Below are 21,256 nucleotides of genomic sequence, written 5' to 3'. Positions count from 1 at the left end.
AAATGGCAGTCATTATTCATAAGCTTTGCTGTACTTTTGAAAACACAGCAGTATGTATGTGGAATGAGTTGGCAAGACTTTGTTTACAAAGGGGGTTTTTTATTGATGATTTCTGTCATCCAGAACTATCTGTGGTCCGGCAGTGGCCTGGTCCCAAGGGTGCCAGTTGTAAGAGGTTGGACTGTGCCTCAGTATCAGATTTGTAGGGTGTATTGAGGTTGGCTGTCATTTTTACCGGCTCATATACACGACCAGGAAAATGACATCAGGTTTCATTAGATTATCTTCACACCTAAGGAGTAAGTTTATAAAAAACAGAATTTGTATTTTCTTAGGAACAGCTAACAAATGTTTAGAAGTTTTATCATAATTGCAACTCCATCAGTCCTTCGTAGTCCTTGGTATTGAAGGACAAGTGAGGGAGTGCTGACAGGTGAGTTGGTGGTACCCTGCCACTCATCGATATACCATAAATTAACTACCCTGTTATCAGGCTTCAACATTTCCAGCTGGCACCAGGAGTATTCCTTTATTAAAGACCTTGGGTTTGTATTTCAAGGAATAATGCAGATTATCTCTGAAATTTACTATTTTGCTATAACCATTTCCACTGAATCTCTGTACTGTACTTAGATTTAGTAAGTTTTTACTAAAATTGGATTCTTTTATTATTTAATTTATAGAGCCACAGTATGCAGTATCAGATAAAATCATGTAGCAATGTAGTATAGCGTACTGGAATCAAACGTCTAGGGAGGAAACCCCTTTCATCTAGAAATCTCATAGAATTTTCAGACTGTACCAGTTAAGTTAATTAAAAAGTTTCTCACTTTTATAATTTTCTCTGTAGGGGGGAAGGTCACATAATTATACAATATTAATTTACTGAAAGGGGCTGCATGGAGATGCTACTCTGGTGCTCATCATTAATTAGGTGGTGCCCCTCTCATGTAAACTTTGTGACTGATTTTGATGGTTCTTTGGTGCGTTTTCAATGTCCACTTGACCCAAGGGCTTGTGGAAGAGGATGCATTACTCAGGATAACTTAAGAGATCTAGTTTTTCATGATGTCTTGTCAGTTGTAGAAGGGTTCTTTATATTTGTAGTTAGACTGAATGGCAGATAAAATGAAATTTGTCAGTATGCATGTTGTCAGTAGCCTGGAGAAAGACATTGATAAAAAGCTTAGAGATGAGTAAGCTAGTTTAGAAATGGCACAAGTTACTGAGATCAAATGTTTGCTCTAAGACATACAGTGGTGCAGTGTATGAACTTCAATCCCCTGCTGATGGCTTTTGTTAATTTAGAGAAGGCATTAGACAGCATTTGGAGATTATTATTAAGGAAGAACTTGCATCTTGTGGCATGCTTGTTAAATATGTAAAACTGCCAGTAACTGTAATTATCCATGGATTAAATAGATTCAGAGTTAATGTTGATGGGTTCTTGTCACATTAATTTTTTTTAAACGGTGGAATGTTAGTTCGCTTTTGTTGTTTACCATTCTCATAAGATTTGTAATGAATGAGTGTTTGGATATGGGAGAGAAGTTTTAAGTTGGAGAAGTGATAGATACTGGACAGACTTTGAATATGCAGATTACACTGTTTTAATCAGCAAAATACAATACAATTAACAAAACTTGCTTAGTAGAATGCATCCTATCTAGAGAGATGGGACTCTTTACTCCTATAGATTGGATCTCCATTACCATCCCCACCTCCCCCAAAATCCCCTCTTTCATTTTGTTGTGTTTAACAGATGCTTTTAATAATCAGACCACCTTTGTATATTATCATCATCCTTAAGCAAGTCTTTCCTTCTAGATCTTTCATGACACATGGCAGACCCAGATCTTGTCTTTGCTTTTTCCTTGTGTTTGATATTCTGTAAATATACTTTTTGCCTTTCTTTGTTCCTAGCATTCTATTTAACTCCCCTGTAGTTCTTCCAGTGGCTATGCCTTTTTTCTTCGCTTTCATGTCTCACCTTTTTATCCTTGAAAGCCTTAGACTTACTCATGTCTGAATCATGTACCTCTAAATTTTCTCCCCTTTTTGATGCTCTATACCCGTTTGCCCAACTACATCTTTTGCACTTGTTTTCATATTGTTCAAAATATTTTCTACTCTACCAACTCCCTTCTCTCTTCAATTTATGCCTACTTCCAACTTGATGTCTTTCTCTTGTATTATAATTCTTGATCTCTTTACCCACATCTTAGGTTTTCTGCATCTCACTTTAATGTCCATCATTACCAACTGTGTTGTTTCACATATACCTTACCAAAAATTATTTAGAAATTTACTTCACTACTACTGTCTTCTCTCTTAACCATAAGGCAAACTATCTGGCTCTGTATTCCACCACTGTCATGTTACTAAAAGGCAGTCTGCCTTCACAGACCAGTTTTCATACAGGCTAATTTGAGATTGTGCCATTTCTATTACGTACTCTCCATCTCCATTCCTTACTCCAAATTCAAGGCTGCCAAGAACCTCATTATATCCATGTCTGCTCTTTAGTGAAATGAATATTGGACAAATATGTGACCTCTTCTCTATAAGGAGTGGAATTACCTAAAGAAACTTTATTAAAATAGTAATATATATATATATATATATATATATATATATATATATATATATATATATATATATATATATATATATATATATATATATATATATATATATATATATATATATATATATATATATATATATGAAATTTATCACATCACTGTGATTCATATAAGAAGCATTATGCTACACGTCATTTAATAGCTATTTTCATATATGTCACCCGAAGGAGAATTTTTTAGTTGATAATAAGTTCATCATCTCGTGGGCTTGAACCACGAGACGACTTTTATCATCAACTAAAAATTTCCCTTCAGTAACATATATGAAAATACCTCCCTTGATGTCTGTGTGGTTTAATGCACATCACTTTAGTCCTGAGTTCTTGTCTTCCTTGGCTCGAGCCCACAAGATGACGAACTTATTAACTAAAAAAATCCCCATTGGGTAACATATACTGTATATATGTTACCCAAATTAGATATTAAATGACATTTGTAGCTTAATGTTCATATATATATATTTATATTTTAAATGAATTTTAAATGAATCTTACCTCCCTATTGTGATAGCTGTTTTTCTTAGGTCAGGCAGGAGGCCAATAGAGTGTGAAAACTAAAAAAATTAATAAAATCATTTAGTTTGAACAGTCTATTGGCCCATCCCTTTCGGGAGATTCAAGTGTCTTATTGTTTACCATTCAGCTTTTTCTGTTGTTGGCCTGCAAGGATACTTTGGAGAGATTAATTACTTTGTTTTGTTGAGAATTAGATGGTTTTCTGGATTTCGGGTTGGGCTTTTCTTAGTTTTTGTCATTATATAGGATGCCATCCAGAGAGGATAAAGACAAAGTGTTGTGAGTCTGTAAGGTAAGAGGGTGTAATATCTGGCTTTGCACTTTAGTTTATGATGGTCACAACATGTTTGAAATGTAGGTGCAAGGATTGTTCTTTTAATGATCGCAGTGATTAGTGTATTGTTTGGTTAGATGAAATAATGTATGTTTATTTAAAGTATGAGCAGATGAGAGAAGCAGATAAGAACAGGAAAAGTTATACAAAGCTTCTTCTAACACTAGGACAGGAAGTGAGGTTAGGAGTAAAAGTTTCTCATCTTTTCATGATCTGACAGATAGCAGTTCTTCCTGGCCTCCCTGATTTTGTAGTAGTGCTTCTTCAAACCCCCTGATCTCAACCCCTTGACGAGGTGGGGGCTCAGGGATCCACTGCAGGGAGTGTATGCGCTTTTATGTGTACTCCCTCTGCTGTGGATTCAGCCGAACATTGGGACCTATAACTCTTTTACTCCTCCTCCTGCATATTTTCCCTTTTCCTTCTTCCCCTTTTATTGACGACCCTTGTGTGGTATTGAATTACGGAAATCACTGCTCTTGTAACTTGAAGGAGGGTGGAGTTGCAAGGCATGCCACCCCACCCATAGAACTAGAGTACTCGTGGTCAAGCAAGGGAAAGTTTCCATGCTAAACCATGCCCTCAGCGCTGACAACCCCTAAGGCACTGAGGGTATGGTGTATATTCAGGTGAGGATCCCAGGGCTGTTACCACTGTGGGTAACAGTTTTGCTCCTCCCCTGTTGGGCCTCCCTGGTGAGAGGGACCTCATTCTGGAAGAAATCTATTATTCGTTCAGTGAATACAAATCTTAAACTCCCTACGACTTCTGTCATGGCAAAGGACTCTTCTCATATGGTAACTACACTGGAACCTTATTCCAGCATGGAGCAAAGAGAAATTGACTAGAAGTGTATGTGAAATAAATAGGACCAGGAATATTGAAACTTCTTATGATAAATATTTAACCTTTAATCTGGAAGATTCTAATTGTGACATTTTTAATGGGTACAGAGACATAGTGAAGTGTTGTGGCCGAGAGCCTAAGACATCATCTGAAGGCCAAGGAAAACTGACCACAGAATCGGCATCAGCAAAAGAAGTGAAAATCAAAGGCATTTTCACATCTTGGAGGAGTTAAAGTAGACTGTGTGGTACTGTACATGCCTTTTGGAATCACTCCAATGGAATGATTTTTGTACCCCAATTGATGATATACTTGAAAGAGAAACTTGTAGAAGAATTAAAATACCAAAGCGTGATTAGAATAGATAGAATGAAGAAGATCAGATTTAATTATCACATTCAGTTCGACTCACTTACCTAATGCAATCAAAGCAGCATGGTTACGTTATAAGGTCAAGCAAGTATATCCCAAGACTGAGATGTTTTTATTATCAATAATATGGACATATATAAGGTCTTGTAGGCAAGCCTGCCACATGTGTTAAATGTAGTGAACCAGAGCATGGTAAATGTTATAAAGAAGCAAAATGTGTACATTGTGGAGACAGTCATACATCTTCACAGAATTGTGATGTATACATCATGGAAAAGGAGATACAGACCTTAAGGGTAATGGAATGCAACACATTTATAGAGGCTAAACAGAAGGTTTTAGACCATGAATATCCATTTCTACTAATACTGCTAACAGAAGAAGAAACATAAATGCTAGCAGAGATGCTTCCTTTGGCAATACAAAGGGAAGATCAGTGGCAACATATACTCCCACCTCTATGGAGGCTGCACCAGTACTTTCTGGCACTCCTGCCTCATTGAAGGTTGCACCAGTAATTTTTGGCACTCTTGCCTCTTTGGAGGCTGCGCCAGCTGTTTCTAGTGCTCACGCTTCTTCAGATGTGGCTCTGGAGGCAGTGCAGGCTGTAGCTGGCACTCAAGCCTCTTTGGAGGCTTCATTAACTATATCTGGTGTATTTGTTTCTTTGGAGCCTATACCAACTGTGACTGGTGCTCCTGATGTTTGAGAGGATGAACCAGTTGTGTCTCTCTCCCATTCCTCCTGAGGCAGCGCCAGCTTTATCTTGTGCTCCGTGCCCAATACCCATGATACTAGGGAGACTTTGCCATCTGTGGCAGGTTCTTTCTCCATGGAAGCAGCACCATCATCATCAACATTAAGACAGAAGGCAGCCACCAACAATCCGTCCCCTGGAAAAAACAGGAGTAAGGCAGTAAAGTAAAATCAATGAAAAGGGGCTCCAGTTTAATGGCCTCAAAATCTAAGTAAGATAATTCATTTTCTCCAGTGGAACTGTCAGGGATTAAGAGCTAAATGGGAAGAACTAAGGCTGCTCATATCACAAGTGTCCGTTGTAGGTATAGCTTTGCAGGAGACTATGATTGGAAATAATACATGTCCCATCCCACAAGAGTATGCAGCCTATCATTCCAGTAATAAATATAGGAAACCATGGGGGTGAAGCTTTATATATTTATAATGATACCCCACAAAATCCTATTAGTATCCAGTCTACACTGCAAGTGATAGGTGTACAGATACATTTGCAAAGAAAATATACTTTGATGAATTTAAATCCTTTATTGAACAGCTAACACATTTCTTTGTTATTGTGGGAGATATGAATAGTAGAAACCCTCTTTGGGGTGGTATTGTTCCCAATCAAAGAGGAAATTGTCTGTCTATCATCTCAACACGGGGGAGTCTACCATTTTCATGTTCAAACAGGCACATTATCAGCAATTGACTTGTCTATATGCAGTGATGACTACCTTATTGATTTCAATTGGAGAGTGCCAGTGATAAGTGATAGATTTACCAGTGACCATTTTCCATATGCTGTAGTAATTAATTCAGATGTATTCATCCAAGAAGAAGGTGTGCCACAAGGAAACTTTTCAAGCGTAACCTTGTTCACCTTAGCAATCAGTGGAGTATCCAAAATAATTCCTCCAGATGTAGCTAGTACTCATTTTGTTTATGACCTTTCAATATCTTTTGCAGCAACAAGGATGGCAGTGGCTGGATGCCACCTTTAGCTCTGCATAGATAATATAGTAAAGTGGGCTGAGGTGAATGGATTTACGTTTTCATCTAGTACAACAGTAACCACGCATTTTTGCCATAGGATTTCACCCTGATCCAGATCTCTTCATACATGGACAGAGAATTCCACGTGTTGGTGAAACAAAGTTTCTTGGGCTTGTATTTGATAGCAAGCTGACTTAGATTCCACAACTGAAGTATATCAAGACAAAATGCTTGAAAGTAATGAATGTGCTGAAAGTTCTGTCTTGCATTTCCTTGGGTGCTGACCAAACTCAGATGTTGAGACTATACAAATCCTTGGTCTTTTCAGAATTAACTTATGGGTGTGGAGTGTACACTTCAGCAAAGCCTAAGCTTTAAAATGTTGATTCAGTTTATCCTGGAGGAGTAAGATTGTCAACAGGAGCACTAAATCATCACCCACTGAGAACATGCTTGTAGATACTGGTGAGAAGCCTCTGGATCTTCATTACCAATGCCTACTGGTCTGGAGCTGGTACAGATTTCAGAGGCTCCCTAAATCCTTAACCAGCATTTGTATCAGAAATGAAAGGCATTGGCAATTTTGTGAAAATCACCCCAAGCAACGTTAACCATTTGCAGAGTAAAATGTATAATCAGGCAATTAAACATGCCTAGGATGGAGACTTTACCAGCTAGATATTCAGCTAGTTGACATTGCTTGGGGTGATTTTCACAAAATTGCCAATGCCTTTCATTTCTGATACAAATGCTGCTTTACCGGCCCAGTTTGTGATTTTTTGGGTTCCCCCTTGTGGCAGAGGAAGTACCAACACCCTCCTTCCCTGTTAGCCATACCTTAGCCATGTCCTGTGATGCTCCTTCCACTGTTGGGGGTACCGAGAAGCAGGGTAATGTCCGAAAGTGGAAGCAGTTTATGCCCGTTGTCATCTTCCTTTGGCCAACCTGGCATATGTTGTGTGCAGGTTGATGCTTGGTCACCAAAAGATGCGAGCGGCAAAATTAAGCAAAGTTCATGTAGGCAGGAGGTAGATATGCTAGACAATGGTATTCACACTCACTCAATATATCAGATTCTGTTTCCCTTTAGCCTTGAGGCCACATACTCCTAGCGATCCCTATCTGGGATCTTCCCGTGGTCCTCCATTGTAAGAGGATTCGGTATTCCCTTGGAGGTGCTCGCCTGCCTCTGGGTGCTCAACTGACACCGGGTGTTCATCTAGAGCTAGTCACTCTCATTCTTCTTGGTCTCCCATGTGGATTGGTTATGCAAGTTTGTCTTCACTCTATTCGTCGAACGTGAGGGAGTTTTGTGCAAGTAGCCTCGATCAGGTGTGTGAACGGATTTGTTTCCCATGTTCTTCCTTTCTCAGGCATTCTCATCAGTGTTTCCCTCTTAAGACAACACTATTTTCTTGCACAGATTGCAAAACTAGGAGCTTGTATCGTTCTCATTCTGTGTAGCGCTGACCGTTGGCGATGCGTAAGGTGCTCGTGCTACTTTATAGTTCCCATTCTCCTTAGGGTTATGCTTTGAGTCATGTTTCCTTTTTCTTGTTGCCTCGGGCTCCTTCTGAGCATTCTAGGCATTTTCTTGAACTACTTTCAACATCATGAACACTGTGAGATGCTTCCCAGTTGCCGAGGCAGCTTTTGAGGTATTCTTGGGCCTCTTTTAGGGATTCTCAGGTGCCCCTTCTGTGCTTTAGATGGTCATATTTGCCTGATAGACAAGCCGATCCTTCTGTGATTGCTACTGTTTCAGCAGCAGAACAGACTGGATTATCTTCCCCTTCTCATTGTTTTTGATGTCTACTCATTGGGCAGTTTTGGTTTTACCTGCCACTGAACTGAGTATCAGTGCAGGATAGTGTGTGAATGTACAGGAAGTTCTGTTTCCTGCACAGATGATTCTTTGGTGCCAGGGCACTAGACAGCGCCAACCATTCCTCTGATATGGAGCATGTTTTTGCCTTTAAATTGAGTGATATTTAGAGGAGTTGAAACTCTTTTCAATTCGGGGAGCGGGAGGTTCTGCTGCCACTATCCGTGCTTCCCCAGGATTTCCCTCCACTGAGCTTGAGGCTTCCAAATGGACTCTGATGCTGAAGAAGAGTAAATAGTAGTGTTGTCAGTTTTCCAAAGACTAAGGTCTGTGCTTCCAATTTCACGAGGTGCTTAGATGGCTTCTCAAGAGTGATTTTTTGGCACCAGACTTTCATTCTCCTTCTTGGTCACCCAGACATTTGGGTCTGTCAGTCCATTTCTACGTTTATTTGTGCATCAGGGATTAAGTGTACGAGCTTAATTGGTCTGCTCCTTATAGATAGCTGTCCCATTTGGAGCTGTGCTGTACTGGGTGTCACGTTTGAGTTCTAAATTTTCTCTAGTGTCACGCCTCCTTAGTCGATCCCCCTATTTTGCGCCTTTAACTCCTCATAGGTGTTTCTAAGAGCATTCTGAGATCACATTTGCGATAGCATTGTGTGTGGACACTGTGGGATCCTTCCCAGTCTCCTTGGGTACTTGCTAGTTCTTTTCAGGCGCACTAGGTTTCCCCTGCAGCGTCGACACTTGCTTCTTTCCCTGAACAGGTTTTGAATCTGCTCCTTTTGACTACTACTGTTGCAGTAGCACAGGGGTTTGTCTTCTTCTCAGCCAGGTTTTTCATTGTTGGCACCAACTGCCACATCAGGTGCCAGTGCCACATCATCAGCGCTTTGGACGTTTTTGCCATTAATGCCAAGTGCCACTCAGGCACCAGCATCTCCTCAGATGTTACCTGCCACATTGTCGGCTCTTTAGACACTTCTGGCATTAGTGCCAGCCGCTATGTGGGGACAACATTTCCTTGATTGTTAACCTGGTGTTAGCACCAGCTGCCACATTGTCAGCACTTCAGATGCTTTCGGGATTGGCGTAATCCTCCACTTTGTCGATGTGGGAGAGTGCTAACGACGTGTTCTCTGCTTAGATAGATACTTGGATAGAATGTGTTCTGACTCCACTGGGGAGTCTTTGTACTTCTTTACAATGCTGAGGTTCAGCGCTGAGAACAGTTGCAGTATGTCCTTTTCTCACTTCTTCAGTCTCTGTTCCTCAGAACCAATGTAAATGGTTCTGAGTCATTGCCCATGGGTGTTTAGTTGCTCTTAACCACAGCAATAGCCTGCCTTTTATGTTGGTGCAGAGTACCAAGAGGAGTGTTACAGCACTCCCTTCCTTTTCCATGGCTCCCATAGTGAATTCACTTACTTTTTGCCTCCTACCGACACTACAAGGAGAAGCTCCAGATCCTGCAGCAAGATGTAACTTTTCTTTTGCAGGGTACATTGGAATTTGTTACAAAGTCATCTCATGGCTTCTACAATTGCCTGTTTCTGGTGTCAGTGATTCAGGGGGATAGAGACCAGCACTGAATGCCTCAAAACAAGCCTTTTTGTTTGACTGACTCCATTTACTCTGGAAGTGACAAGTTTTGTTTTAGTGGCAATCCAGAGTAAGATTACATGCAGTTGGTAGACATGCTGGATGCTAATATAAATTTTTGCTTCTCTCCAAGTTTTTACAAGAGTTTTGCCTCTCCCAGTTTTTACAAGAGTCCTGTCCCAGTTGGGCAAGTGGACTCTCTTGTTGCTTCTTTTTCTAGACAGCAGCCTTGAGTTTAGCAGACAGGCAAAGAGAAGCCTAGACGGCAAAACTCTATCTTCTAAATTAGTAAGTCTGTGGGGAATATTAGTATTCCAAATGGCTGTCTCTGTTGAGACAAATAGCACCCCTAGAGAAATTGGAACAAGATTAAAGATGAAGCCAATCTAATTCTTTCTAAGAATCATTGTAATAGGAAATCAACCAGTTTTTGTGCAATATTGGTCTCCAGGAATGTAGAAGCCCTTGACATGGTGGAGTCATTGACCTCGTTGATTATAAGGTGCCTCCCTCCAGTTGAAGAGCTCAGACCTCATGGTATTCAGACGTGCTGACCAAAGTTGAGGTGGGTTGCAGCTGAGAGACACGTCAGGGTTTTGGTCAGCGGAGGATTGGGAGCTTACACATAAATCGACTGGAGATGCTTATATCCTTTTTAGCATTGTAAGAGCTAGTGCAGGGCAAGAACTGGCTTACCTAAGCAATTAAGGAGGTGCAAGCTCATTGTTTTGTTCCTGATCTGGTTGCATTTTCACCTGGATGGAAGGATGGAACATTTCTCTTTTCCTTGTGCCAGGAAATGAACATTAGGGCCAATCAGCTGAACAGGGAGGATCAAGTTCTGTCTTTGGAATGGACTCTGCATCCACAAGTCTGCAAGTCTGTGAGAGTTGAGGGCACTCCCCTTCTAGATCTCTTTACCACAAGATTTTACTCTGGTCTGCCAGTTCAGGACCCAAAAGGTTGGAGAAATTGTGGCTAACTGCAAATTCAGGCATAACTTGACTCCATGGTCACCATTCAGGGATTGGGTCCAGAATTTTCTGTGTCAGCAGATAGACTGCCCTAGACACTTCCCATTAAGGAGGGATCTTCTCATGCTCCATGGATGCATGAGATTTCACCAGAACCTCCCCATGCTTCATCTGACCATGTGGAAACACTCAATTGTCTCTTGCAAACAAAGGGTTTTCCTAAAGAGTGCAGAAGATCCGTCATTAATTCCAGAAGGCAAACAACTACTGCACTGTATGAGAAACAGTCTTTAGAGCATGCTGCTTTTCCAAGAGGATTTCCTGCACCCATACCTCTATAATAATGACAAAGTTCTTTACGCTACACTGAAGGTTTGTTCATTGTATATTGAGCTATATTAGCAACCATATTAAGACATTCTGGTATGGATCTCTTTTAACCTGGACATTAAGGAAGCATTCAGTTCCTTAAACCAATGGGCTGGGACTTAAGATAATGCTGAAGTATTTAAGTATGCCTTTATTTAAACCCTCAAACTCACCCTTTCTAAAAGATTTGATAATTAAAACTGTTTTTTACAGTTGGTGAACTCCAGGCCTTCTCCTGCAATGTGGGCTTTACTTCCTAAGGAGTAATTTCCATGTTGCCTTTCTTCAGGGCAAAGAATGAATGTGAAGTCTCAGGCTCTTCCTCCTTTTTTTTTTTTTTTTTTTTTTTTTATGTCCCCAGTCTGTCTTCCTTGGTACCAGATAGGTAAAATTCTCTGTATGTCCAGTCAGAGCAAAAGTCTCTAGGGGCAAAGGACTATGGACCTCAGACAGTGTTTTGAACTCGATCAACCTATGTCTGAAAATTCCATGGTCTCTTCAGTCTGAGAACTTGGTCAAGGAAGCACACACTGATCTAGACCCCTCTTTCTTACCGTTCCTGAAGGTAAGTTTCACAAGATGAGAGCAGTGGGAACTACCTTCAGTGTCCAGCCTTCGGGTGTTGTCAGTGCAGCCCAGTGGAGATGTAATCCCATATTTGCCTTGCACTATTTGAGAGACGTAGAGACTGTATGAATCATGCAGAACACTTTTGCCCCTTGGTACGACAAGGAAACTCATATCCTGAACGGTAAGGTAGCTGTACTCTAGCTTTTCCTATTTACTTACGAAATTTTTGGGGGTTGTATGAGGGTGCTTATTTTGAGATTGGTAAGAGCCTTCATTTATTTACTGTCTTCACTCTGCTGACAAGGCCTTTTTTCCATTGTTATCAAAGTGAGTGTGGTATCCCTTGCAAGGAACCTCCAGCATCTTTCAGAGGTCCTTGCACTGTAATGAATTGGTCTACTCCTGGCAACAGTACCAGCTGAGGGATTCTAATCATTAGGTAAGAAGTGTCTTATTCCTGGTGGAAATTTGTTCTTTTCCTGGGAGTTATAATTATTTATCCTCATACCATTTTCCAATCTCCTTTTCTTCAATGTGCAAATTAGCTGTCATAATAGAGAGATAAGATTCATTTCAAAAATATAAATTTTTATAATAAAATTTATCAAATACCTCTCTATTATGTATCACCCCCCAACCTCTCCAATCATGTGGATGGAGAAGAAACTGAATGGTAAACAGTAGATGCTTGAATCACCCAAGAGGGATGGGTCAGTAGACAGTTCAAACTAAACAATCCTATTAATATTTTAGTTTTCACACCCTATCTTCCTCCTGCCTGATGCAGGAAACACAGCTATCATAATAGAGGTAAGTTTTTAAAAAATAAATTTTATTATGAAAATTTTGATATTGATCATTGGTATATTTAAATTTTCAGAAATGTTTGGCAATGTGTATGGATAGGTATATGGATTCCTGGAATCTAGTTTCACGAACTTATACTAATCGGCTTCAGAGGGAGAAGAACTTTCATTGATACTTGGTTTAAGAGTGGATCTGTATATATAAGTACTGTATGCTGGTAGATATATCTTTGTGTTTAAAATGACTCCTTGATGTCAGAAAGGTATTATTTGTCTTATTAGACAAGTGATTTCTTTTTATTGCAGTACAGGGTTTCTGCACTCTCTTATTATCAACTTAACAACCAGTACTTGAAAATCAAGGTTTCTTTTGATAAAATCCATTTGCTATACAGGTATTAGTAAAATTAAAATATTCAAATTGGTAGGAGTTAACTTTCAAGTGAAGGTCTGGAATGTTTTATTTCTGTGATATTAAATGAAGCAAAAATGGATATGATTACTATTTACTTTTCACACTTCCTGAAATATTAATATCATTAAACAGACATTGAGAACATTAATATAAAACCTTGTTAAAGTTGTTAGTGCATACTGTATATGAAAGTTTGCTGTACTGTACTTCAGATTTTGGACAGACATACTATTTAGACAAAATAGGTAATGTTTAATATTGTACTATATGCTGCTTTTTACAATAAACTGTTGAAAATATGAATTTTGATTTTATTTTAACGCATTCTATAAGGTTAAAATTATATTATTATATTAGCAACATTATTGCTATTTAGAAGACAAGTCCCTATTCATATGGAACAAAGCTACAGGGGCCATTGACTGAAAATATGAATTTTGATTTTATTGTAATGCATTCTATGAGGTTAAAATTTTATAATTGGTAAATTATCATCATTATTGTTATTTAGAAGACAAATCCCTATTTATATGGAACAAACTTACAGGGCCATTGACTTGTTCATATGAAAGATACAGAATAGGAAATAGAGAACTATAAATACATGATTAAAATACAAGATAAATTGTTTTGGGTAGTAATGCATTGCATCTTCACTTGAACTTTTGAGGTTCTAATTGCTTAACATCCTCAGAGAGGTTGTTCCACACTCAAACAGCATAAGGAATAAAAGAGACCTGAAACTGAGAAGTTCAACCATGTGGCACATTAACCACATATTGGTGCTGCTGTATAGTATATCTGGTTGCTCTAGACAAAAAAGGTCAAGGATCAATTGCTATAGCAAAAGTTCTTTGTTAAAGTACAACTTTAGAAAACCTGACAAACAAGAGACTATCTGTTGACAGTCCAAGTCATAACTGCTAGTGGTAGGAAACCTACCACCACAAGTCACCCTATCTAAGAGAGAGAAATCTGTAGCAGAAGTAGACAACCACACCAGAGAACAGTATTCTAGTAAAGGAATGACAAATGACCTAAAAAGGTTACATTGATTTTATCATTGTTATACAGTCGACCCCAGACTGTTTGGTTCAGGATTTGCGGATTCACCCATTTGTGAATTTTTCTGTGTAACATGACTCCAAATAATTCATGGAAAAGTTGCCTATTCACAGATTTTTTTGAAGAGCATATCTGAAATATTCATTAATTTTCCTTTTATTTTTGTGACTAAATAAATTTTTTATAAAAAAAAGATTTACTAATTTTGAAATATTAATATTAACACAGCAAAATATCAATATGTATTTTTTCTTAAAAAACATTTGCCAAAGATGCACCAATGTTACTTCTACTACACTAATAGAAAACAGGAAGGGTTAAGTACTGTATGAAAGAAAATGTGCGTGCCTGAATATAGGGGTAACTTGATTAGTTTTCACCTTGTAAGAGTATTAGTTGTAGGAGTGTTCACACAGTTGTAAACCATATATTTTTAAGGGTAATGTTGTAAGATGACTTTGAAATTGTATTAAAGTGTTTGAGGGTGATAATTTAAGGCATATTTGGTGTTTGAACTATTAAAATAGGCAGTTATAAGCATTTTTAGAGGGGTGTCTCATGTACTTGTGAATTTTAGCTGTCGGTTGTGGTCTCTAACCCCCATCAATACCAGGGGCTACTGTAAATAAATACATGTGGCCATTTTTATAATGCCTAACTAATGTGCGGCATTTGCTGATGCTTTCGTTGTTTCTCAAAAGTAAGATGTAACTGGAAAGTTACAACAAATTATAATAAAAGTTGCAGACTCATTCAGTAGAGTTCTATCCACTTGAAAGGGAGGATGGGGTGGAAAATGAAAATGAGAATTAAGATCTAATTAATAGTTTTTTGTTTTACTAGACTTCAGCCTCATACCCCTCCAGCTACACATTTCACTGATTCACTCCATCTCGACTGAGACTAAGGGTAGCTTCATTTCTCTGTGGAGACTACTAAACCCATAAATGTTACATCTTCAGCACACTGAAGAATGTTTTCCAAGCTGGTAACACTATAACTAAAAATAACAGCGGACCAAGAACAGTACTTAGTGGACTACCAAACCTGATAGGTCTTGGTTTGTTAAAGATCCCATCAACAGGAATTCGCTGCTGCCTACCTGTAAGGAAATCTAGAAGCAATCCTAAAACACTTCCACCCACCCCAAGATTCTCAATTTCAAAATAGGTGCCTTATGATTTACTGGACTGAAACCATTACTAAAATCTATTTGAATAACTAGACACTCAAAACGCTAATCAAGGTCCTTTTGCAAATGGCAAGTAAAATCTAAAAGAGCATTGCAAGTACATAACTGCTTCCTATACACATATTGACAATAAGCTAACAATCTTTTGGATTCCACATAATTGTATAGTGGCTCAATTGTAAGTTTTTCTACAACTTTGGAGAGCACAGGGAGAACAGAAATTGGCCTGTAGTTACTGCTGTCTGCAGATAAGCCATTCTTTGCAACAGGCATTATATTACTAAGTTTGTACTTAACCCTTAAACGCCGAGCCTCTACTTACAAAACCGTCTGTTGTATGCCGACGGCGTTCAGGAGTTAGCGCCGAAGCGGAAAAAAAGATTTTTTCAAAAAATCACAGCACGCTTAGTTTTCAAGATTAAGAGTTCATTTTTGGCTCCTTTTTTTATCATTGCCTGAAGTTTAGTATGCAACCATCAGAAATGAAAAAAAAAATGTCATTATCATATATAAATATTGGAATATATGACAGCGCAAAAAAAAATTTCATATATAATTTTTTACAAATCGTGCTGTGAGCAAAATGGTTAAAGCTAATGAGTTATGTTTTTTCGTTGTATTGTACACTAAATTGTGATGATTTTGGTATATAACAAATTGTAAAACGATCAAAGCAACACAGAGAAAATATTATCACAAAATGATGCATGAATTAAATACAACGTGGACGTAAAAAAAGTTTTTTTCTAAAATTCACCATAAATCGAAATATTGTGCTAGAGACTTCCCGTTTGTTGCAAAATGAAGGTAATTGGTTGAATATTACTAGACTGTAAGTGTTTTAGCTTACAATTGCAGTTTTCAACCATTTCGGTCGAGTTAAAGTTGACCGAAGGTCAAATTTTTTCTATTTATCATGATTTATATGAAAATATTTCAAAACTGATGAAAGCTACAACCATGAGTTATTTTTTGTTGTATTCTTCATGATATTGCGCACACTTTCATGTATAACACTTTATGTAAGGCCTAATATAAAACGGTGCAAAAATTAAGACAAGGTGACTAAAGAAATTCTGAGATTTTCAGCCAAGTTACCGCGCGCGGACGTAAGGAAAAAAATTTTTTTTTTCAAAAATTCACCATAAATCGAAATATTGTGCTAGAGACTTCCCATTTGTTGCAAAATGAAGGTAAATGATTGTTGCAAAATGAAGGTAGATGATTGAATGTTACTAGAATGTAAGAGTTTTAGCTTACAATTGCATTTTTCGACAATTTCGGTTGAGTCAAAGTTGACCGAAGGTTGAAATTTTGGCACTTATCGTGATTTATATGAAAATATTTCAAAACTGATAAAAGCTACAACCATGAGTTATTTTTTTTGTATTTTACATGAAATTGCGCACATTTTCATATATAAAACTTTATCTAATGACTAATATAAAACGGTACAAACATTACGACAAAGTGACAAAAGAATTTCTGAATTTTCAGCCGAGTTACCGTGCGCGGACGTGAGGAAGGTTTTTTTAAAAAATTCACCATAAATCAAAATATTGTGCTAGAGACTTCCAATTTGTTGCAAAATGAAGGTAAATGATTGAATATTACTAGAATGTAAGAGTTTTAGCTTACAATTGCGTTTTTCGACCATTTCGGTCGAGTCAAAATTGACCAAAGGTTGAAATTTGGCACTTATTGTGATTTATATGAAAATATTTCAAAATTGATAAAAGCTACAACCATGGGTTGTTTTTCGTTGTATTTTACATGAAATTGCACACATTTTCATATATAAAACTTTATGTAACGGCTAATATAAAGCAGTGCAAACATTACGACAAAGTGACGAAAGAATTTCTGAGATTTTCGGCAGAGTTACCACGCACGGACATAAGGAAAGTGTTTTTTTTCAAAAATTCACCATAAATCGAAATATTGTGCTAGAGACTTCCAATTTGTTGCAAAATGAAGGTAAATGATTGAATATTACTAGAATGTAAGAGTTTTAGCTTACAATTGCGTTTTTTTACCATTTCCGTCGAGTCAAAGTTGACCGAAGGTTGAAATTTTGGCACTTATTGTGATTTATATATGAAAATATTTCAAAACTGATAAAAGCTACAACCATGGGTTGTTTTTTGTTGTATTTTACATGAAATAGCGCACATTTTCATATATAAAACTTTATGTAACGGCTAATATAAAATGGTGCAAAAATTACGACAAAGTGACGAAAGAATTTGAGATTTTCAGCAGAGTTATCGCGCGGATGTAAGGATAAAGTTTTTAAAAAAATTCACCATAAATCGAAATATTGCGCTAGAGACTTGCAATTTGTTGCAAAATGAAGGTAAATGATTGAATATTACTAGAATTTAAGAGTTTTAGCTTACAATTGCGTTTTTCGACCATTTCGGTCGCGTCAAAGTTGACCGAAGGTTGAAATTTTGGCACTTATCGTAATTTATATGAAAATATTTCAAAACTTTAAAAGCTACAACCATGGGTTGTTTATTCTTGTATTCTACATGAAATTGCGCACATTTTCATATATAAAACTTTATGTAACGGCTAATACAAAACGGTGCAAAAATTACGACAAAGTGATGAAAGAATTTTTGAGATGAGTCACTGATGTTCTGTAGTGTGAGAAGAAAGAAATTCACGCATGCGCGGCTGGGTAACGCTTGTAAACAAAACAACAGTGTGATCCGTGAACTCCCAGCACCCCTCAAGGCGCGTGATTTAAAATCTTTCGCAAACTAGGCCTATAACTATTTTTCCGCGAATATTTAAAAAAACTTTTTGTAGTCGACATACCGTACGTCCACTCGGCACCCTACAGACAATTTTAGTCGACGTACGATACGTCCAGTCGGCGTTTAAGGGTTAAGCAAAATTACTACATCGATATAAAAATCTACCACTAATCTTGGGAGACACACTAGAAACCTTTTTAAAAAACAAAGGGAATTAACCATCAGGGTCTCTCATCTCCGGCTGTGAAGATAATCAAGAATTTTCTTATCACCATAGAGTGAATTGCAAATTTTGTAAGAATAGATTCAGGATGATAAGTATCAGGGAGAGCGATTGCTTAGCTTCAAAACCTTAGTAAAGCAGTTAAGCCTTTCCCTTAGGCCAGTAACTGATCTATCACCATCTGTTAGTTGTAGCCGGATGGAAGACAATTAGGACCCAAAGAAAGATGCCATTGGTCCACCATGATGAAGTTAACTGACCATATGTCATTAAATAAGTGCTAGAAGCAACTGGTTGGTAAGGTGGGGATGGGTCACCTTGGAAGGTCGTCAGGATGGATTTCAAAATTTTAAAAAGCTGAGAAGGAAAAGATTAAGTAAAGAAGCCGTTTTCTTGATAATCCACCAGGCAACTTTTGCTTTCTCATCAGAAAACATAGCAAAAAAAAAAAAAAAAAAAAAAATAAAAATACTGTACCAGACTGTACTATCCTCAAGCAAGGAAACTCAAACCCAAGACCTTGGAGGGCCATGGTACATGTACAATGGCTATGGCAAGTCCACAGTTGGAGAATAAATGGCAAGTCCATGGTTGGAGAATAAGGTTTGTATTCAGAGTAACCTTCTCTTGGAAAGGTGCTTACCCTTTGGTTTGGTGGCCTTCTCCTGGAAGAGTTGCCTGCCAAGGGTCCGCCCCCCCAAAAAAAGTCTCTTCTATCCTTACTCATGTAGGCAGGAAGAGACATCACAACTGGAAGTGAATGTTGCTAGGGAAAAGCCACATTAACCCACTAACCTTGCTGCATGGGATTTTGCAGTACCTGTTGTTGCAGTTAATACAACTCTTTTTGCCAGGTTGTTCCTGCTGTAAATGCTGCTGGATGTAAACAATGTTTTTATCAACCAAAGGAAGAAAGAGAAAAAAGTTAAGAAGTAAAATAAGTGAAAATAAAAGACTGGAAGAGACACTCGATAATCCGAAAATTTCCAAAAGTTTGGGAATTGCTGGAGCTGTTAACAGTTGTAGATAGACAGAATAGATTCCTTTAACTACTGGAGACCTATGGGACTGAATGTCCATATGGCAGCTTACCTGAGCCACCTGATCCTCTTTTTTTTTCTTCTACACATGGAATGATGTGTTGAGTCACATGTAAAGCATAAATAAGGTATACAGCATTAAAGTAATGGGTTTGTGATAAAACACTTCATAACTTAATGAAACATATCTTTGTCCTTACACAAATACAAACCTTCATTCTTTACATAGGATTTAGCTGGCGAATGCAAGCTAGAACATCCATTTAACTTTCAGACAAGGTCGCTAACTGCCAATGGTAGCGGGGAAGCCCCACCCACTTGTTGGTCCACACTTCACATTGCTTTCAGCCGCCATTGTGTGAAGATGTCTCCACACTTTTCTCTGGCCAACTGTCGTTTGCTTCCTGTTTGATGTTTTTTTGCTTGAAATATATCTGTGTGATTGTTGTTTGTTTTTATATATTCAGACCCTCAATCACTTTAGCCTTTTTTAAAGAGAAAACCTCAGGGTTTAGGTGCTGTCCAGGGAAGGACAGGGTCAACCTCAAAAGAGGTTGACCCTCACTCATCATGTGTCATGTCATAAAAATGAGTGTACCTAAAAGAATCTAACACAACTTCTATTTCAGGTGTTGTGGAGGCTGAGGGACTTAATGAGTTATGACCCTTTCTAGGCCTCTCATGGGAGCTGAGTGTCTGAACTTTTTTATTACTCATAGATAGTGTGGGGGCCTTCCAGTATCTGCTTCGACTGTGACCATGATGTCTATACCAGTCACAGTATCAGCCACCTGTAGGACTGCTCCTACTTCCTCAGTAACCCCTCATGCAGCATCGGTGATGTGTCCCCCAGTGCTACTATATATTACGTGTTCTCTGGGTGATGCCCTCCTCCACATGCTGTTGTCTAATGCCATGCTCAGCAAGGAGAGGAGAAGGAAGTTGTCATCACCATCTTCATCATTGTTGTAGAGTGTTGTCGCCTCCTCCCACTCTTCTTCCAGAGCTAGCAAGTGGAGGAAGAAGAAGAAGTTATCTCCCTAGCAGCCAGCCCTTTTCTGCAGAGAGGGCTGACAAGTCTCTTGCTAGTGTAAGTGCTGCTATGCCTGTTGCCTTGTGCATAGGTGAAACTGCTGCCTGTGGTTGTCTGGAACCCTGGTGTATCAGTACCGGCCCGGTAGTCCGCCTACCCTAGCTACCGATACAAGCCCTGGTCTCTCACTAGTTGTACCGCGAGCACCACTGCTCTTGTTGCCAAGTGCAAGGGTGCAATCGCTACCCGGGGTTCTCCAGACCCCTGACATACTGGTACTGTCCACAGTAGCCCACCTACCCAAGCTTTCAGTACCAGCCCTGGTCTCTCGTTAGCAGGACCTCAAGTACTGCTGCTCCCATTGCAGAGCACACTGGTGTAGCTGCTACCCAAGGTTCACTGCACTCCTGGTGTACTGGTACTGGCCCTATTGGCCTGCCTGCCTGGGCCACCAGTACCAGCCCCAGTAGCCCATCTACCTGGGCCAGCAAGGGTTCCTGGTCTATGGACCTGGTCTTAGATACCTGCATGACCCAGCAAGAGAAGGTGAATAGAAAGTGCATAGGTTCTCCCTCACCCACCTCCCACTCACCTGGGCAAGGCAAGAGGAGGTCTGCGGCTCAGTCTTCTTCTCTGTAGAAACCTCAGTTTCTAAGAAGGCTGGAGCTCGCTCGCAGGATAGCCCCAACCCGTGTGGACATCATTACTGTGGGTTGACAACTGCCCACAGCCTCACCAACCTGCTGGGGTTCGGTTATCGACAGACTGGGCAAGGGTGCTCGCGATCCCTCACCTGTCCCCTCCACCTCCTTGGGGTTTTCCAGGAGATGGGAGTCAGACAGGACTAGGGCTCAGGACCAGGACGGTTCTTGCTCCCATCCCAGCCTGTCCACAGAAACATACGTTTCTGGTTCAGTCCTCAGACCTGA

The 21,256-nt window shown here is 39.0% G+C and overlaps 1 protein-coding gene across 3 annotated transcripts in view; it reads left to right on the top strand.

Annotated features, from left to right (window-relative positions):
* The window catches only part of LOC136849031 (mitochondrial import inner membrane translocase subunit Tim13), a 165,137-nt gene that overhangs the window by 91,407 nt on the left and 52,474 nt on the right, over nt 1–21,256 (top strand). The window contains exon 3 of one of the 3 annotated variants that reach the window (XM_067121911.1): nt 12,669–13,312. The exons of 1 other annotated variant lie outside the window; for it this stretch is intronic. In XM_067121911.1, coding sequence (XP_066978012.1) covers nt 12,669–12,767 — 99 coding nt within the window. In that variant the 3' untranslated portion in view covers nt 12,768–13,312. Of the gene's footprint in view, nt 1–683; nt 800–12,668; nt 13,313–21,256 lie in introns of those variants that run through there. One more of the 3 variants, XM_067121934.1, reaches the window with a different exon arrangement.

This window comes from Macrobrachium rosenbergii, chromosome 2 (assembly GCF_040412425.1).
Source record: "Macrobrachium rosenbergii isolate ZJJX-2024 chromosome 2, ASM4041242v1, whole genome shotgun sequence".
In the NCBI taxonomy this organism is placed as follows: Eukaryota; Metazoa; Arthropoda; class Malacostraca; order Decapoda; family Palaemonidae; genus Macrobrachium; species Macrobrachium rosenbergii.
This window is presented reverse-complemented; position numbering and strand designations above follow the sequence as displayed.